Here is an 18,339-nt window from a genome sequence, read left to right as displayed (position 1 = left end):
AAGCCAGTGGAGAGAGCGGAGGAGCGGGGTGACGTGGGAGAACTTGGGAAGGTTGAACACCAGACGGGCTGCGGCGTTCTGGATGAGTTGTAGGGGTTTAATGGCACAGGCAGGGAGCCCAGCCAACAGCGAGACTAGCAGTAACCAGACGGGAGATGACAAGTGCCTGGATTAGGACCTGCGCCGCTTCCTGTGTGAGGCAGGGTCATTCTGCGGATGTTGTAGAGCATGAACCTACAGGAACGAGCCACCGCCTTGATGTTAGTTGAGAATGACAGGGTGTTGTCCAGGATCACGCCAAGGTTCTTAGCGCTCTGGGAGAAGGACACAATGGAGTTGTCAACCGTGATGGCGAGATCATTCGGGAGGAAGAGCAGCTCCGTCTTGTCGAGGTTCAGCTTGAGGTGGTGATCCGTCATCCACACTGATATGTCTGCCAGACATGCAGTGATGTGATTCGCCACCTGGTCATCAGAAGGGGGAAAGGAGAAGATTAATTGTGTGTCGTCTGCATAGCAATGATAGGAGAGACCATGTGAGGTTATAACAGAGCCAAGTGACTTGGTGTATAGCGAGAATAGGAGAGGGCTTAGAACAGAGCCCTGGGGGACACCAGTGGTGAGAGCGCGTGGTGAGGAGACAGATTCTCGCCACGCCACCTGGTAGGAGCGACCTGTCAGGTAGGACGCAATCCAAGCGTGGGCCGCGCCGGAGATGCCCAACTCGGAGAGGGTGGAGAGGAGGATCTGATGGTTCACAGTATCGAAGGCAGCCGATAGGTCTAGAAGGATGAGAGCAGAGGAGAGAGAGGCTTTAGCGGTGCGGAGCGCTCCGTGATACAGAGAAGAGCAGTCTCAGTTGAATGACTAGTCTTGAAACCTGACTGATTTGGATCAAGAAGGTCATTCTGAGAGAGATAGCGGGAGAGCTGGCCAAGGACGGCACGTTCAAGAGTTTTGGAGAGAAAAGAAAGAAGGGATACTGGTCTGTAGTTGTTGACATCGGAGGGATCGAGTGTAGGTTTTTTCAGAAGGGGTGCAACTCTCGCTCTCTTGAAGACGGAAGGGACGTAGCCAGCGGTCAGGGATGAGTTGATGAGCGAGGTGAGGTAAGGGAGAAGGTCTCCGGAAATGGTCTGGAGAAAAGAGGAGGGGATAGGGTCAAGCGGGCAGGTTGTTGGGCGGCCGGCCGTCACAAGACGCAAGATTTCATCTGGAGAGAGAGGGGAGAAAGAGGTCAGAGCACAGGGTAGGGCAGTGTGAGCAGAACCAGCGGTGTCGTTTGACTTAGCAAACGAGGATCGGATGTCGTCGACCTTCTTTTCAAAATGGTTGACGAAGTCATCTGCAGAGAGGGAGGAGGGGGAGGGAGAGGGGGATTCAGGAGGGTGGAGAAGGTGGCAAAGAGCTTCCTAGGGTTAGAGGCAGAAGCTTGGAATTTAAAGTGGAAGAAAGTGGCTTTAGCAGCAGAGACAGAAGAGGAAAATGTAGAGAGGAGGGAGCGAAAGGATGCCAGGTCCACAGGGAGGCGAGTTTTCCTCCATTTCCAAGCCACGGAGCGGGAGGGGAGGACCAGCCGGCCTGGAGGATAGGGGGCATAGAGAGTCAAAGGATGCAGAAAGGGAGGAGAGGAGGGTTGAGGAGGCAGAATCAGGAGATAGGTTGGAGAAGGTTTGAGCAGAGGGAAGAGATGATAGGATGGAAGAGGAGAGAGTAGCGGGGGAGAGAGAGCGAAGGCTGGGACGGCGTGATACCATCCGAGTAGGGGCAGTGTGGGAAGTGTTGGATGAGAGCGAGAGGGAAAAGGATACAAGGTAGTGGTCGGAGACTTGGAGGGGAGTTGCAATGAGGTTAGTGGAAGAACAGCATCTAGTAAAGATGAGGTCGAGCGTATTGCCTGCCTTGTGAGTAGGGGGGGAAGGTGAGAGGGTGAGGTCAAAAGAGGAGAGGAGTGGAAAGAAGGAGGCAGAGAGGAATGAGTCAAAGGTAGACGTGGGGAAGTTAAAGTCGCCCAGAACTGTGAGAGGTGAGCCGTCCTCAGGAAAGGAGCTTATCAAGGCATCAAGCTCATTGATGAACTCTCCGAGGGAACCTGGAGGGCGATAAATGATAAGGATGTTAAGCTTGAAAGGGCTGGTAACTGTGACAGCATGGAATTCAAAGGAGGCGATAGACAGATGGTTAAGGGGAGAAAGAGAGAATGACCACTTGGGAGAGATGAGGATCCCGGTGCCACCACCCCGCTGACCAGAAGCTCTCGGGTGTGCGAGAACACGTGGGCGGACGAAGAGAGAGCAGTAGGAGTGGCAGTGTTATCTGTGGTGATCCATGTTTCCGTCAGTGCCAAGAAGTCGAGGGACTGGAGGGAGGCATAGGCTGAGATGAACTCTGCCTTGTTGGCCGCAGATCGGCAGTTCCAGAGGCTACCGGAGACCTGGAACTCCACGTGGGTCGTGCGCGCTGGGACCACCAGATTAGGGTGGCCGCGGCCACGCGGTGTGGAGCGTTTGTATGGTCTGTGCAGAGAGGAGAGAACAGGGATAGACAGACACATAGTTGACAGGCTACAGAAGAGGCTACGCTAATGCAAAGGAGATTGGAATGACAAGTTGACTACACGTCTCGAATGTTCAGAAAGTTAAGCTTACATAGCAAGAATCTTATTGACTAAAATGATTAAAATGATACAGTACTGCTGAAGTAGGCTAGCTGGCAGTGGCTGCGTTGTTGACTTTGTAGGCTAGCTGGCAGTGGCTGCGTTGTTGACACTACACTAATCAAGTCGTTCCGTTGAGTGTAATAGTTTCTACAGTGCTGCTATTCGGGGGCTAGCTGGCTAGCTAGCAGTGTTGATTACGTTACGTTGCGTTAAAAGAACGACAATAGCTGGCTAGCTAACCTAGAAAATTGCTCTAGACTACACAATTATCTTGATACAAAGATGGCTATGTAGCTAGCTATGTAGCTAGCTACGATCAAACAAATCAAACCGTTGTACTGTAATGAAATTAAAAGAAAATGTGATACTACCTGTGGAGCGAAGCGGAATGCGACCGGGTTGTTGAGTTCTATTCAGAAGACGTTGGCTAGCTGTTGGCTAGCTAGCAGTGTCTCCTGCGTTAAGGACGACAAATAGCTGGCTAGCTAACCTCGGTAAATTAAGATAATCACTCTAAGACTACACAATTATCTTGGATACGAAGACAGCAAAGACAGCTATGTAGCTAGCTAACACTACACTAATCAAGTCGTTCAGTTGAGTGTAATAGTTTCTACAGTGCTGCTAATCGGTGGACGTTTGCTAGCTGGCTAGCTGCTGGGCAGAGCAGTGAAGGCTACGTTAGGACGACGAAATACGATAATTACGCAATTATCTTAGATACAAAGACGGCTATGTAGCTAGCTAAGAAGAAATTGCTAAGATTAGACAAATCAAACCGTTGTACTATAATGAAATGTAATGAAAAAGTAATGAAAAAGTTATACTACCTGCGGAGCGAAATGCGGATGCGACCGCTCGCTCCAACCCGGAAGTGATATTAATATGTATGTTATATATAAACATACAGTACCAGTAAAAAGTTTGGACACACCTACTCATTCAAGGGATTTTCACGTCACCCCGCTCCTCCGCTCTCTCCACTGGCTTCCAGTTGAAGCTCGCATCCGCTACAAGACCATGGTGCTTGCCTACGGAGCTGTGAGGGGAACGGCACCTCAGTACCTCCAGGCTCTGATCAGGCCCTACACCCAAACAAGGGCACTGCGTTCATCCACCTCTGGCCTGCTCGCCTCCCTACCACTGAGGAAGTACAGTTCCCGCTCAGCCCAGTCAAAACTGTTCGCTGCTCTGGCTCCCCAATGGTGGAACACACTCCCTCACGACGCCAGGACAGCGGAGTCAATCACCACCTTCCGGAGACACCTGAAACCCCACCTCTTTAAGGAATACCTAGGATAGGATAAATAATCCTTCTCACCCCCCCCCCCTTAAAAGATTTAGATGCACTATTGTAAAGTGGCTGTTCCACTGGATGTCATAAGGTGAATGCACAATTTGTAAGTCGCTCTGGATAAGATCTCTAAATGACTTAAATGTAAATGTAATGTAAATTTTCTTTATTTGTACTATTTTCTACATAGTAGAATGATAGTGAAGACATCAAAACTATAAAATAACACATATGGAACACATATGGAAATCAAAATGTATTTTAGATTTTAGATTATTCAACGTAGCCACCCTTTGCCTTGATGACAGCTTTGCACACTCTTGGCATTCTCTCAACAAGCTTCACCTGGAATGCTCTTCCAACAGTCTTGAAGGAGTTCCCACATATGGTGAGAACTTGTTGGCTGCTTTTCCTTCACTCTCAGGTCCAACTCGTTCCAAATCATCTCAAACCATCTCCATCACTCTCCATCTTGGTCTCCATCTTGGTCAAAAAGCCCTTACATAGCCTGGAGGTATGTTGGGTCATTGTCCAGTTGAAAACTAAGCGCAAACCAGATGGGATGGTGTATCGCTGCAGAATACTGTGGTAGCCATGTGTTAAGGGAATTTTTTATCAATAATTACTAATTATGTATACATTTCAATCAGGACTGACTAATCAGAATACTATTATATTACTGTATACGTATGAATTTCCCTTATAATCCTAGTACTGAATATAATGTGTGTAAATATAATCAAGAATTAGAACAATGACTGTCTGTTCCTTGGTAGAAATGAATGAACTTGTAGCCAGACTGGCTAGAAGGCTTATCTACACAGGCAGACCTTGGCTCTGATCGTAAATTATCTTAGTAGGGAGAGACGATGTGGGAAAGCTTGAGAACCATACAGCCATTGTACTGGAGCAGAGATGAGACGGGCTAGTAAAAAAAACTAATGATGTAATTTTCAGTTTATAACCTGTGGTAAAACGTATCATGGGCAGTACTCTCGAGAATAAACGCTGCTGGTTGATTTTAAAGACTGGTCTCTGTCCATTTTATACAAATAAGAGTCGTACAAATTCTTATGAATTGACAGAGTGTTTAATTTTAATTGGGTATTAAAACATAGAGGAATTTAATTCCTGTAACACCATGCTGGTTAAGTGTGCTTTAAATTCTAAATGAATCACGACAGTGTCATCAGCAAAGCACTCCCACACCATCACACCTCCTCCTCCATGCTTCGCGGTGGGAACCACACATACAGAGATAATCCACCCACCTACTCTGCGTCTCACAAAGACACGGCAGTTGGAGCCAAAAAATCTCACATTTGGACCAAAGGACAGATTTCCACCAGTCTAATGTCAATTGCTCATGTTTCTTGGCCCAAGAAAGTATCTTCTTATTGATAATGTCCTTCAGTAGTGGTTTCTTTGCAGCAATTCGACCATGAAGACCTGATTCACACCGTCTCCTCTGAACAGTTGATTTAGAGATGTGTCTGTTACATGAACTCTGTGAAGGATTTATTTAGGATATGATCTGAGGTGTAGTTAACTCAAACAAACTTATCCTCTGCAGCAGAGGTAACTCTTGGTCTTCCTTTCTTGTGGCAGTCCTCGTGAGAGCCAGTTTCATCATGGTCCTTTATGGTTTTTGCGACCGCACTTGAAGAAACTTCAAACGTTATTGAAATGTTTCATATTGACTGATGTCTTAAAATAATGATGGACTGTCGTTTCTCTTTGCTCTTTCCAAGAAACAAAGAGATCTGTTGAATCTGACAATTAATCTTTATGGTTGTACAGTCGTCTCAAATAAAACTGTGAAGGACCTCGGCGCTACTCTGGACCCTGATTTCTCTTTTGACGAACATATCAAGACTGTTTCAAGGACAGCTTTTTTCCATCTACGTAACATTGCAAAAATCAGAAACTCTGTCCAAAAATGATGCAGAAAAATGAATACATGCTTTTGTTACATCTAGGTTAGACTACTGCAATGCTCTACTTTCCGACTACCCGGATAAAGCACTAAATAAACCTCAGTTAGTGTTAAATACGGCTGCTAGAATCCTGACTAGAACAAAAATATGTGATCATATTATTCCAGTGCTAGCCTCCCTACACTGGCTTCCTGTCAAGGCAAGGGCTGGTTTCAAGGTTTAACCTACAAAGCATTACATTGGCTTGCTCCTACCTATCTCTCTGATTTGGTCCTGCCGTACATACCTACACGTACGCTACGGTCACAAGACGCAGGCCTCCTAATTGTCCCTATAATTTCTAAGCAAACAGCTGGAGGCAGGGCTTTCTCTTATAGAGCTCTATTTTTATGGAATGGTCTGCCTACCCATGTGAGAGACGCAAACTCGGTCTCAACCTTTAAGTCTTTACTGAAGACTCATCTCTTCAGTGGGTCATATGAGTGTATATTGAGTGTAGTCTGGCCCAGGAGTGTGAAGGTGAACGGAAAGGCTCTGGAGCAACGAACCGCCCTTGCTGTCTCTACCTGGCCGGTTCCCCTCTTTCCACTGGGATTCTCTGCCTCTAACCCGATTACAGGGGCTGAGTCACTGGCTTACTGGTGCTCTTTCATACCGTCCCTAGGAGGGGTGCGTCACTTGAGTGGGTTGAGTCACTGATGTGATCTTCCTGTCTGGGTTGACGACCCCCCTTGGGTTGTGTCGTGGCGGAGATCTTTGTGGGCTGTACTTGGCCTTGTCTCAGGATGGTAGGTTGGTGGTTGAAGATATCCCTCTAGTGGTGTTGGGCTGTGCTTTGGCAAAGTGGGTGGGGTTATATCCTTCCTGTTTCCTATCCTTCCTGTATCATCGGATGGGGCCACAGTTTCTCCTGACCCGTCCTGTCTCAGCCTCCAGTATTTATGCTGCAGTAGTTTATGTGACGGGGGGCTAGAGTCAGTTTGTTATATCTGGAGTACTTCTCCTGTCTTATCCGGTGTCCTGTGTGAATTTAAGTATTCTCTCTCTAATTCTCTCTTTCTCACTTTCTTTCTCTCTCTCGGAGGACCTGAGCCCTAGGACCATGCCCCAGGACTACCTGGCATGATGACTCCTTGCTGTCCCCAGTCCACCTGCCGTGCTGCTGCTCCAGTTTCAACTGTTCTGCCTGTGGCTATAGAATCCTGACCTGTTCACCGGACGTGCTACCTGTCCCAGACCTATTATTTGACCATGCTGGTCATTTATGAACATTTTAACATCTTGGCCATGTTCTGTTATACTCTACACCCGGCACAGCCAGAAGAGGACTGGCCACCCCACACAGCCTGGTTCCTCTCTAGGTTTCTTCCTAGGTTTTGGCATTTCTTGGGAGTTTTTCCTAGCCAACGTGCTTCAACACCTGCAATGCTTGCTGTTTGGGGTTTTAGGCTGGGTTTCTGTACAGCACTTTGAGATATCAGCTGATGTACGAAGGGCTATAGAAATGTTATTCTCTTTGCCCAATGATCTGGCATAATCAAAACAGTTAAACAAGTTAAAAAGTGTTTGATTCAATTTGGCATGAGGGTCTGCTATCCAATTTTATGGAAAGTGGTGTTGGGGGGAAAACATACGATATTATAAAATGAATGTACACAAACAACAATTGTGACTCACCACCTGGATTCGGTTTGGAAATTGGGTTTCTTACAAAGTATATATATATTTATATATACAATACAAAATGGTAAATAATACACTGCATTTTTTAAAAGGAAAAATGGGAATTTAATTCTGCTTTTAAAGTTGATAAACTTGTGAACTCACTTTTTGAGTGAGAAAAGAGTCTTTGAATGTTTTGATACTTACTCGAGAGCTCTCCTTTGTCTACACCCATTCAGCATTGTTCACACCCTCTTATGCCAGCCCCACCCGTCTCATTAAGGATTCACATGGGAAGTCATGTGCTAAACAGTGAGCAGTTTAGTAAAGAATAAGATTAAAAGTGGTAGTTGTCATGTATTGTCATGTATTGTCATGTCTTGTCCCTGTGCTTTCTCTTCTCTTCGTTTCCCCCTGCTGGTCGTATTAGGTTACTTTCTCTCTCTCTATCTCTCTCTCTCTCTATCGTTCCGTTCCTGCTCCCAGCTGTTCCTCATTCTCCTAACGACCTCGTTTACTCTCTCACACCTGTCCCCTCTTTTGCCCTCTGATTAAGTCTCTATTTCTCTTGCTTTGCCCTTGTTCCGTCCTGTCGTATTCTGCCTCTTCATCAGATACTGCGTGTGAGCAGGTGTCTCTATCCTCTACGACCCGCGCCTACCCGAAGGGACCTGCAGTCTGTTGCCGCTAGCCCTGCAATTCTCCTCTACTACTAGAAGGGGGACTCTCCTGTAAAGATAGAGGATTTATGTTTTCCCTGTTTGGACATCTCCTGTAAAGATTGAGGATTTATGTTTTCCCTGTTTGGACATTAAAAGACTCTGTTTCTGTTAAATCGCTTTTGGGTCCTCACTCACCTGCATAACAGTAGTAGCCTACAATAAGGACAAATTCCAGGAAAACAGAAAGTGTCCAGATGTAAAGATACCTTAATAGAAAATGACTGAAGTAAAAGTAAAACTCACCCAGTAAAATACTACTTGAGTAAAAGTGAAAAAGTATTTGGTTCTAAAAATTAGTAAGTATCAAATGTAAATGGAATTGCTAAATTATACTTAAGTATCAAAAGTAAAAGTATAAATCATTTCAAATTCCTTAACCAGAAGGCCCAATTACATTTTTTTATTGACGGATAGCCAGGGGCACACTCCAACACTCAGACATAATTTACAAACAAAGCATTTGTGTTTAGTGAGTCGGTGTGATATGTCACAAAATCATGTTACGACCACACATATCAATATTCATTTGAAAAAATCTATATTTTGCTAAGTCTTGCTGTGGAAGGGTCTCTACAGAAGGTGTAAACTGTACAGCCAAATGGTTACTTGCATAGTAGCAATATCAGAAATAGATCATGTCAATCAATATAAATCAAATAATATACAGTATGTACACGAACAACTTCAATAACGATAGTGACAAATGAGGTCGTTGTATGCACACAATCAGGGGTAAAGTGGCTGAGCAGCAGGATAAAAAAAATTATAGTATCAGCAAAGTATGGCGTGTGTGTTAGGAGAGAGCAGATAGTGCTGATGACTGGTCAGTCCGGACCACGCATGGACAATGGAATCTATTTTCGGAGAGCCTGTTTCTGTCCTGCCCTTGACTTTAGTAAAGGGCATGTGATGTCTATAGCCTCTTTGTCACAAAACTCCCTGATCTTCTTAAAAATATATGTTTGTCTAGCTGTGTCCAGGCCCGGTGGCCCTTGTACAGGCAGACCATCTATGGGAGGAAGGATGTCAGCGTTGCATTTTGAAGACATTACAACCTTGCACAACATCAATTCACCTCCCTTGGGCCAGCTCTCTTTTTGATTAGACCATTCTCCTTGTATGACTGGTGGAGGAGAGTCAGGTATGTTCTATTGATGCTGAAAGACAAATTGTAATGATACTAATGTTACAAACACTTCATACATGTAAGTCAATGTCAGCTAGCAAGTCAGCCATCTAACCTCTGCTAACATTAGCTAGCTAACAGCAAGCTTTAACTTGGGGTCTTTTGTTTACACATGTAACGTTAACGTTAGCTCGCGAACAAAGGAGCTAAAATCCCCATCCAGAGTAATGTTAGTAAGCCAGCCATTGAAGTCCAGCTGGCTAGCTAACAGCAAACTTTAACTAGCAATACAAACCGATTGTCATAGCTAGCTGAAGTTAACCAAAATATGTTCAATGTTAGCTAGCAAGCCAGCCATCTAACTTCCACTAACTTTAGCTAGCTAACAACAAACTTTAACTTGGGGTCTTTTATTTAGATATGTAAAATTAACGTTAGCTAGCTAGCTAACAGCGAGCTTTAACTAGCAATACACACCACTCGTTATAGCTAAAGTTAACCAAAATAAGTTCAATATTAGATTCTTACCCGTACACATGAGTGAAAGATACACGGTCGACTGCGAACCCCTTTTATTAAATAAGACATCTTGTGCCATTTCCATTTAGTTTGAACAGCTTGTTTGGCCCATTGTGTCAAGTCACTCTGATTCACACTGATCGTGTGCAATGCCATAAGAATCATCAGATTTTTCTCCCTCTCTGTCACCGATGCCATGGTTGCCCATAGTTTGAAGAATCCGGAGAGATTTTATACAACAGTTTTATACAACAGCCCTATGCATTTGCAATTAAACGCCAGAATTCTATTTATCTCCTTATCATACGCTGCTTCTACCAGACATTCCACAGATTTCAAAACTCGGTCAACATCCGTGACAACAACACTGTTGATTGTCACCATTTATTCTCCATCACTGTCATCACAAGACTCTCCAATGTCTTCTTCAATTAAAAGGTTTCTACCATTTTCAGAGTCAGAGCGAGTCAGCATGGCACGATCGTCCTCCAGAAAGTAGTCCATCGCAACTTTTTCCCACTGACCTTTGTCGACTGTGCCTGATAAATTCAGGGCAGCAATGTTATTGAGAGCAGTAACAACATATTTGCAACTCTCCATGGCGAAGGTTATATCTTTAGAAAAAGTTGCAGTAGAAAGGATTATTTACGCATTACGAGCAGCTCATTTTATAGACAAAAAGATGCTACACCGCAGACAAATCCAAACTCATCTCTTGGCATGTCCAGCCCACTCATTATCTCAGCCGATCATGGCTAGAGGGATGGTGGCTCTCTTTTTCTGTGGCTAAACCAACTAGACTCATAATTTAATATTGTATTCGTATTTACAGATGACATACAAGTTTGATATTAAGGCACATGAAAGTTCACATGTTCGTGAGGGCATTTCTGCCCAAAAACACACTTTGATAAAAAAAATATATGTTTTAGGTTCAAATGGCTCTCCTGTGAAGTCGTGACTTGAGACATACGCCTAGTTTCCTGAATCGGGTCACAATTGTGCTGTTAAAATTGGCAATAAACACACAGATGTATTTTCTCAGAGCCATGGGGTGAGACAGGGATGCAACTTAAGCCCAACCCTTTTCAACATACAGTACAATGTTTTCAGAAAGTATTCACACCCCTTTACTTTTTCCACATTTTGTTGTGTTACAGCCTGAATTTAAAATGGATTAAATATAGATATTTTTGTCATGGGCTACACACAATACCCCATAATGTCAAAGTGGAATTATGCTTTAGAAATTTTTACAAATTAATTAAAAATGAAAAGCTGAAATGTCTTGAGTTAATAAGTATTCAACCCCTTTGTTATGGCAAGCCTAAATAAGTTCAGGAGTAAAAATGTGCTTAAAATTCACATAATAAGTTGCATGGGCTTACACTGTGTACAATAATAGTGTTTAACATGATTTTTGAATGACTACCTAATTCCTGTACCCCACACATACAATTATCTGTAAGGTCCCTCGGTTGAGCAGTGAATTTCAAACACAGATTCAACCACAAATACCAGGGAAGTTTTCCAATGCCTCGCAATAAAGAGCACATATTGGTGGATTGGTAAAAAAATATCAAAAAGTAGACATTGAATATTCCTTTGAGCATGGTGAAGTTATTAATTACATTTTGGATAGTGTATCAATTCACCCCGTCACTTAAAAGTTACAGACGTCCTTCTTAACTCAGTTGCCGGAGAAGGAAACCCATAAAGCCAATGGTTACTTTAAAACAGTTACAGAGTTTAATGGCTGTGATAGGAGGAAACTGAGGATGGATCAACAACATTGTAGTTATTCCACAATACTAACTAAACTGACAGAGTTACAAGAAGGAAGCCTGAAAAGAAGAAAAAATATTCATCCTGTTTGCAATATGTCACTAAAGTAAAACTGTAAAAAAAAAAAAAATTAAAAGTGTGGCAAAGAAATTAACTTTATGTCATGAATACAAAGCGTTAAGTTTGGGCCTAATCCAACACAACACATCACTGAGCACCACTCTTCATATTTTCAAGCATGGTGGTGACTGCATCATGTTATGGGTATGCTTGTCATCTGAAAGGACTAGGAAGTGTTTTGGGGATAAAAATACATTGAGTACTGGTAAGCACAGGCAAAATCCAAAAGGAAAACCTGGTTCAGTCTGCTTTCCAACAGACACTGGTAGATAAATTCAACTTTCAGCAGAACAATAACTTAAAACACAAGGCCAAATATACAATGACCTTGTTACAGTTTTGACTTAAATCGTCTTGAAAATGTATGGCAAGTCTTTAAAAAGTGTCTGTCTAGCAATGATAAATAACCAACTTGACAGAGTATAAACTTAAGGAAGCTGCGAATTTTCGCAGCTTTTTGTTAAAAATCGCACAACATTTCAGCGCCCTGCTATTCATGCCAGGAATATAGTCAGCTTTTCCGAAAGGAGAGCGGGGCAGGGCCTTATATGCGTCGCGGAAGTTTGAATAGCAATGATCCAAGGTTTTTCCAGCCCTGGTTGAGCAATCGATATGCTGATACAATTTAGGGAGTCTTTTTTCAGATTAGCCTTGTTAAAATCCCCAGCTACAATGAATGCAGCCTCAGGATATATGGATTCCAGTTTGCAAAGAGTCATATAAAGTTCGTTCAGAGCCATCGATGTGTCTGCTTGGGGGGGAATATATACGGCTGTGATTATAATCGAAGAGAATTCCCTTGGTAGATAATGCGGTCGACATTTGATTGTGAGGAATTCTTGTGGTCCTTCTGTAGCTCAGTTGGTAGAGCATGGCGCTTGTAACGCCAGGGTAGTGGGTTCGATTCCCGGGACCACCCATACGTAGAATGTATGCACACATGACTGTAAGTCGCTTTGGATAAAAGCGTCTGCTAAATGGCATATATTATTATTATATTATTATATTAGGTGAACAGAAGGACTTGAGTTCCTGTATGTTGTTGTGGCCACACCACGTCTCGTTAACCATGAAGCATACACCCCCGCCCCTCCTCTTACCAGAAAGATGTTTGTTTCTGTCGGCGCGATGCGTGGGGAAACCAGCTGGTTGCACCGACTCCGATAGCGTCTCTCCAGTGAGCCATGTTTCCATGAAGCAAATAACGTTGCAGTCTCTGATGTCCCTCTGGAATGCTACCCTTGCTCGGATTTCATCAACCTTGTTGTCAAGAGACTGGACATTGGCGAGAAGAATGCTAGGGAGTGGTGCACGATGTGCCCGTCTCCGGAGTCTGACCAGAAGACCGCTTTGTTTCCCCCTTTTCCGAAGTTGTTTTTTTGGGTCGCCGGCTGGGATCCATTCTGTTGTCCTGGGTGAAAGGCAGAACACAAGATCCGCTTCGCGAAAGTCATATTCTTGGTCGTACTGATGGTGAGTTGACGCTGCTCTTATATTCAGTAGTTCTTCTCGACTGTATGTAATGAAACCTAAGATGACCTGGGGTACCAATGTAAGAAATAACACGTAAAAAAAAACAAAAAAAACTGCATAGGTTCCTAGGAACGCGAAGCGAGGCGGCCAACTCTGTCGGCGTCGGAAGTAAGGAGATGTCCTCCTCTTCTCCACTCATTACATGTATTAACCTGTTGCGACGAGCAATCCTGTATCCGGGATCGTAATTATAGCCTCAAGCTCATTACCATAACGCAACGTTAACTATTCATGAAAATCGCAAATTAAATAAAATAAATATATTAGCTCTCAAGCTTAGCCTTTTGTTAACAACACTGTCATCTCAGATTTTCAAAATATGCTTTTCAACCATAGCAAAACAAGCATTTGTGTAAGAGAATTGATAGCTAGCATAGCATTAAGCCTAGCATTCAGCAGGCAACATTTTCACAAAAACAAGAAAAGCATTCAAATAAAATCATTTACCTTTGAAGAACTTCGGATGTTTTCAATGAGGAGACTCTCAGTTAGATAGCAAATGTTCAGTTTTTCCAAAAATATTATTTGTGTAGGAGAAATCGCTCCGTTTTGTTCATCACGTTTGGCTAAGAAAAAAACCTGAAAATTCAGTCATCAAAACGCCAAACTTTTTTCCAAATTAACTCCATAATATCGACAGAAACATGGCATACATTGTTTAGAATCAATCCTCAAGGTGTTTTTCACATATCTATTCGATGATAAGTCATTCGTGGCAGTTTGGTTTCTCCTCTGAATCACATGGAAAAATACATGCAGCTGGAGATTACGCACCAATTTCGACGGAGGACACCAGGCAGACACCTGGTAAATGTAGTCTCTTATGGTCAATCTTCCAATGATATGCCTACAAATACGTCACAATTCTGCAGACACCTTGGGGAAATGACAGAAAGTGTAGGCTCGTTCCTGGCGCATTCACAGCCATATAAGGAGACATTGGAACACAGCGCCTCAAAAATCTGGCTCACTTCCTGTTTGAAGTTTCATCTTGGTTTCGCCTGTAGCATTAGTTCTGTGACACTCACAGACAATATCTTTGCAGTTTTGGAAACGTCAGAGTGTTTTCTTTCCAAAGCTGTCAATTATATGCATAGTCGAGCATCTTTTTGTGACAAAATATCTTGTTTAAAACGGGAACGTTTTTCATCCAAAAATGAAATACTGCCCCCAGTGGTTCAAGAGGTTAACTGCACCTGTTTGAACTCGTTACCTGTATAAAAGACACCTGTCCACACACTCAATCAAACAGACTCCAACCTCTCCACAATGGCCAAGACCAGAGAGCTGTGTAAGGACATCAGGGATAAAATTGTAGACCTGCACAAGGTCCTGAAGAGAGCTGGGACCACAGTCTCAAAGAAAACCATTAGTAACACACTACGCCGTCATGGATTAAAATCCTGCAGCGCACGCAAGGTCCACCTTCTCAAGCCAGCGCATGTCCAGGCCTGTCTGAAGTTTGCCAATGACCATCTGGATGATCCAGAGGAGGAATAGGAGAAGGTCATGTGGTCTGATGAGACAAAAATAGAGCTTTTTGGTCTAAACTCCACTCGCCGTGTTTGGAGGTAGAAGAAGGATGAGTACAACCCCAAGAACACCATCCCAACTGTGAAGCATGGAGGTGGAAACATCATTCTTTGGGGATGTTTTTCTGCAAAGGGGACAGGACGACTGCACCGTATTGAGGTGAGGATAGATGGGGCCATGTATCGCGAGATCTTGGCCAACAACCTCCTTCCCTCAGTAAGAGCATTGAAGATGGGTTGTGGCTGGATCTTCCAGCATGACAACGACCCAAAACACACAGCCAGGGCAACTAAGGAGTGGCTCCATAAGAAGCATCTCAAGGTCCTGGAGTGGCCTAGCCAGTCTCCAGACCTGAACCCAATAGAACATTTTTTGGAGGGAGCTGAAAGTCCGTATTGCCCAGCGACTGCCCCGAAACCTGAAGGATCTAGAGAAGGTCTGCATGGAGGAGTGGGCCAAAATCCCTGCTGCAGTGTGTGCAAACCTGGTCAAGATCTACAGGAAACGTATGATCTCTGTAATCGCAAACAAAGGTTTCTGTTCCAAATATTAAGTTCTGCTTGTCTGATGTATCAAATACTTATGTCATGCAATAAAATGCTAATTAATTACTTAAAAATCATACAATGTGATTTTCTGGATTTTTGTTTTAGATTCCGTCTGTCACAGTTGAAGTGTACCTATGATAAAAAGTACAGACCTCTACATACTTTGTAAGTAGAAAAACCTGCAAAATAGGCAGTGTATCAAATACTTGTTCTCCCCACTGTACATGGATTTATTGTGATGGCGTAGGCTATATTACATGGATTTATTGTGATGGCATAGGCTATATTACATGGATTTATTGTGATGGCGTAGGCTATATTACATGGAGTTATTGTGATGGCGTAGGCTATATTACATGGATTTATTGTGATGGCGTAGGCTATATTACATGGATTTATTGTGATGGCGTAGGCTATATTACATGGATTTATTGTGATGGCGTAGGCTATATTACATGGATTTATTGTGATGGCGTAGGCTATATTACATGGATTTATTGTGATGGCGTAGGCTATATTACATGGAGTTATTGTGATGGCGTAGGCTATATTACATGGATTTAATCAACTTTTTCAAATGTAGATGTTGCAAAGGTCTGCATCGTTGGCTTGTAGGATATACGTGGAATTAATGAGATCCTACATGTGTTTATGTTAATTAACAGTCAATTACTGTGAGAATGGCAGTTATTTGCTTGACAATCACCAGCTGACAAAATGTCATGACCACCACAGCCCTACCCCCTGTCCCGTCAGCCTTGGTTAGCCTCTGAGCGAGGCCAGCTAGTTTTACTGGGTGCTTCTGGGTGACAGGTGCCCTCAAACATTAAAGTCCCACTCACCTCTAGCCAGGCACACATACACACACTCGGGTATAATCAATGACACTCAGGAGAAAGCAGGTACACACACACACACACACGCACAAACGTTTGTTTAACTCTCTTTGTGGGGACCAAATAATTGATTCCGATTAAAAATCCTGTTTCCTAACCCCTAACCCCTTAACCCTACACTTAACACCTAACCCTAAACCTAACCCCTAAGCCTAAAATGGCCTTTTTCCCTTGTGGGATTCCCACAAATGTCTCCAATTTTCCTTGTTTTAATATCGTTGTGCGGTCCCAAAACCACACACACACACACACACACACACACACACACACACACACACACACACACACACACACACACACACACACACACACACACACACACACACACACACACACACACACACACACACACACACACACACACACACACACACACACACACACACGTGTTGGACATAATGAATGATGTGACACAATTTCCTCCTTGTGGCGGTAATAAGATCTGCACCATCAAGTCCTTTGCTTAATAGGTTTTTTCTAAATGAAAGTTGTTGGTCGGGGTCGATTTTGGCCTCCTGCGTCCAGAGATCTATTTCTAAATGTTGACCATATAGTTGTACAATATTTAAATCTCCACATATTTTTAAGACCATATCTGTATCTAGTGAAGTCTCACATAAACAATAACAATTTAACAATGTAAAAAGTAGTCAGGGTTCATGGATTTCTTGTTCTTTATAGCCATACACACAATAATTGAAAATGTACACTGAAATCAAATTATTGTTAGATTTACACACACAGTACAAATGTTTTTTTTTTTTTTTTTTTTTACAGTTTGTCATACAGTAGATCTCAAGTTTAGCACATCACAACCAGTCATTGCTCCAGACTATTCTTTGACAGCACACTGAACGTTATAGAAGAGAAATAGTCTAAAGTATTAATATATTTACTTAAACAATGAAATAATAGATTATGTTCAATGCATTCAGCCAATTCATCAAGACAATCACTATTTTTAAACTGAAGTAAATAATGTCATAATATAATGTCATTATTTTAAAATATATATAACATAGTCAAGTCTGAAATCTCATACAAGTACCTGGAAACAATACAACTAGAATTAATACACCCAAACTACTTACGTAGAAATTCTAATTCATATTCAAACAAAGCCTTTCCTCTTATCTACTAAGTGAACATTTTGGTGAAAAAGTTGTTTTTTTAAGCCCTTATAATTCAACTCACAAAGCTAACCTTTCATGCCTTTCCTGGCATCAATATCTCTGCATCAGCATTCGTATTACAAGGCCTTCACTCATAGTTTGCGTATATGTTGTCATCCTCTTCATAGTCCAGATTTACATGAAGTGAGCTGCTCCAGGTCTAAAGACTCACTGTCTTCATCGTAGATGTCTTCAGCAAAATCCCTCTCTGTGAAGATGTCTGCATTTTCATAGTCGGCCTCATCTTCCTCACTTGCCTCTGGCCCTTCTTCACCTTGGTTGTTTCCAAACTTGTTAATGGCTCCTGGAGCATTCCTGAAGATGAATACAAACATTTGAGTTACATGCCTAGGCCCAGATTCACCAAACATTACCTACGAAAAAATTCAGGCTAGGGTCTATTATTCTCCACTTCCTGTCTGACTGATGTGCCAAAAGTAAACTGCCTGTTACTCAGGCCCAGAAGCCGGGATATGCAGATAATTGGTACCATTGGATAGAAAACTCATTGACGTTTCTAGAAATGTTAAAATAATGTATACGACTAACACAATTGAGACGGTAGGAGAAAATACAAAGAAAAACCAACCAGACTTTTTTTTGAGAGAGAGCCCATGCTCTTACAATGGAAAGCTATGGGTCATATGCAATTCCAGCGACCAGATTGCAATTTCTATGGCTTACACTAGATGCAAACGGTCTTTGTTCAAGTGTTCAGGCTTGTTTCTTCCCAAACGAGGAAGAATTGTGAGTTTTGGTACTGGGAGTCAGAGTTGGAAATCAGTGTGTGCACGCGCAACGAAGAGGACATGCACCTGATAATTCTACTTTCCT

At 42.9% G+C, this 18,339-nt stretch overlaps 1 protein-coding gene across 3 annotated transcripts in view; it reads right to left on the bottom strand.

The window, feature by feature from the left end:
• Positions 1 to 16,993: 16,993 nt before the first annotated feature.
• The window catches only part of LOC118384412 (scavenger receptor cysteine-rich domain-containing protein SCART1-like), a 37,123-nt gene continuing 35,777 nt past the window's right edge, over positions 16,994 to 18,339 (bottom strand). For all 3 annotated transcript variants that reach the window (XM_035770927.2, XM_052518624.1, XM_035770928.2), the window contains one exon: positions 16,994 to 17,820. In XM_035770927.2, the coding sequence (XP_035626820.2) occupies positions 17,628 to 17,820 (193 nt within the window). In that variant the 3' untranslated portion in view covers positions 16,994 to 17,627. The remainder of the gene's footprint in view (positions 17,821 to 18,339) is intronic.

This window comes from Oncorhynchus keta, chromosome 5 (assembly GCF_023373465.1).
Source record: "Oncorhynchus keta strain PuntledgeMale-10-30-2019 chromosome 5, Oket_V2, whole genome shotgun sequence".
NCBI lineage: Eukaryota > Metazoa > Chordata > Actinopteri > Salmoniformes > Salmonidae > Oncorhynchus > Oncorhynchus keta.
Note: the sequence above shows the minus strand (reverse complement) of the source record. Positions and strands in the feature narration are given on the sequence as shown.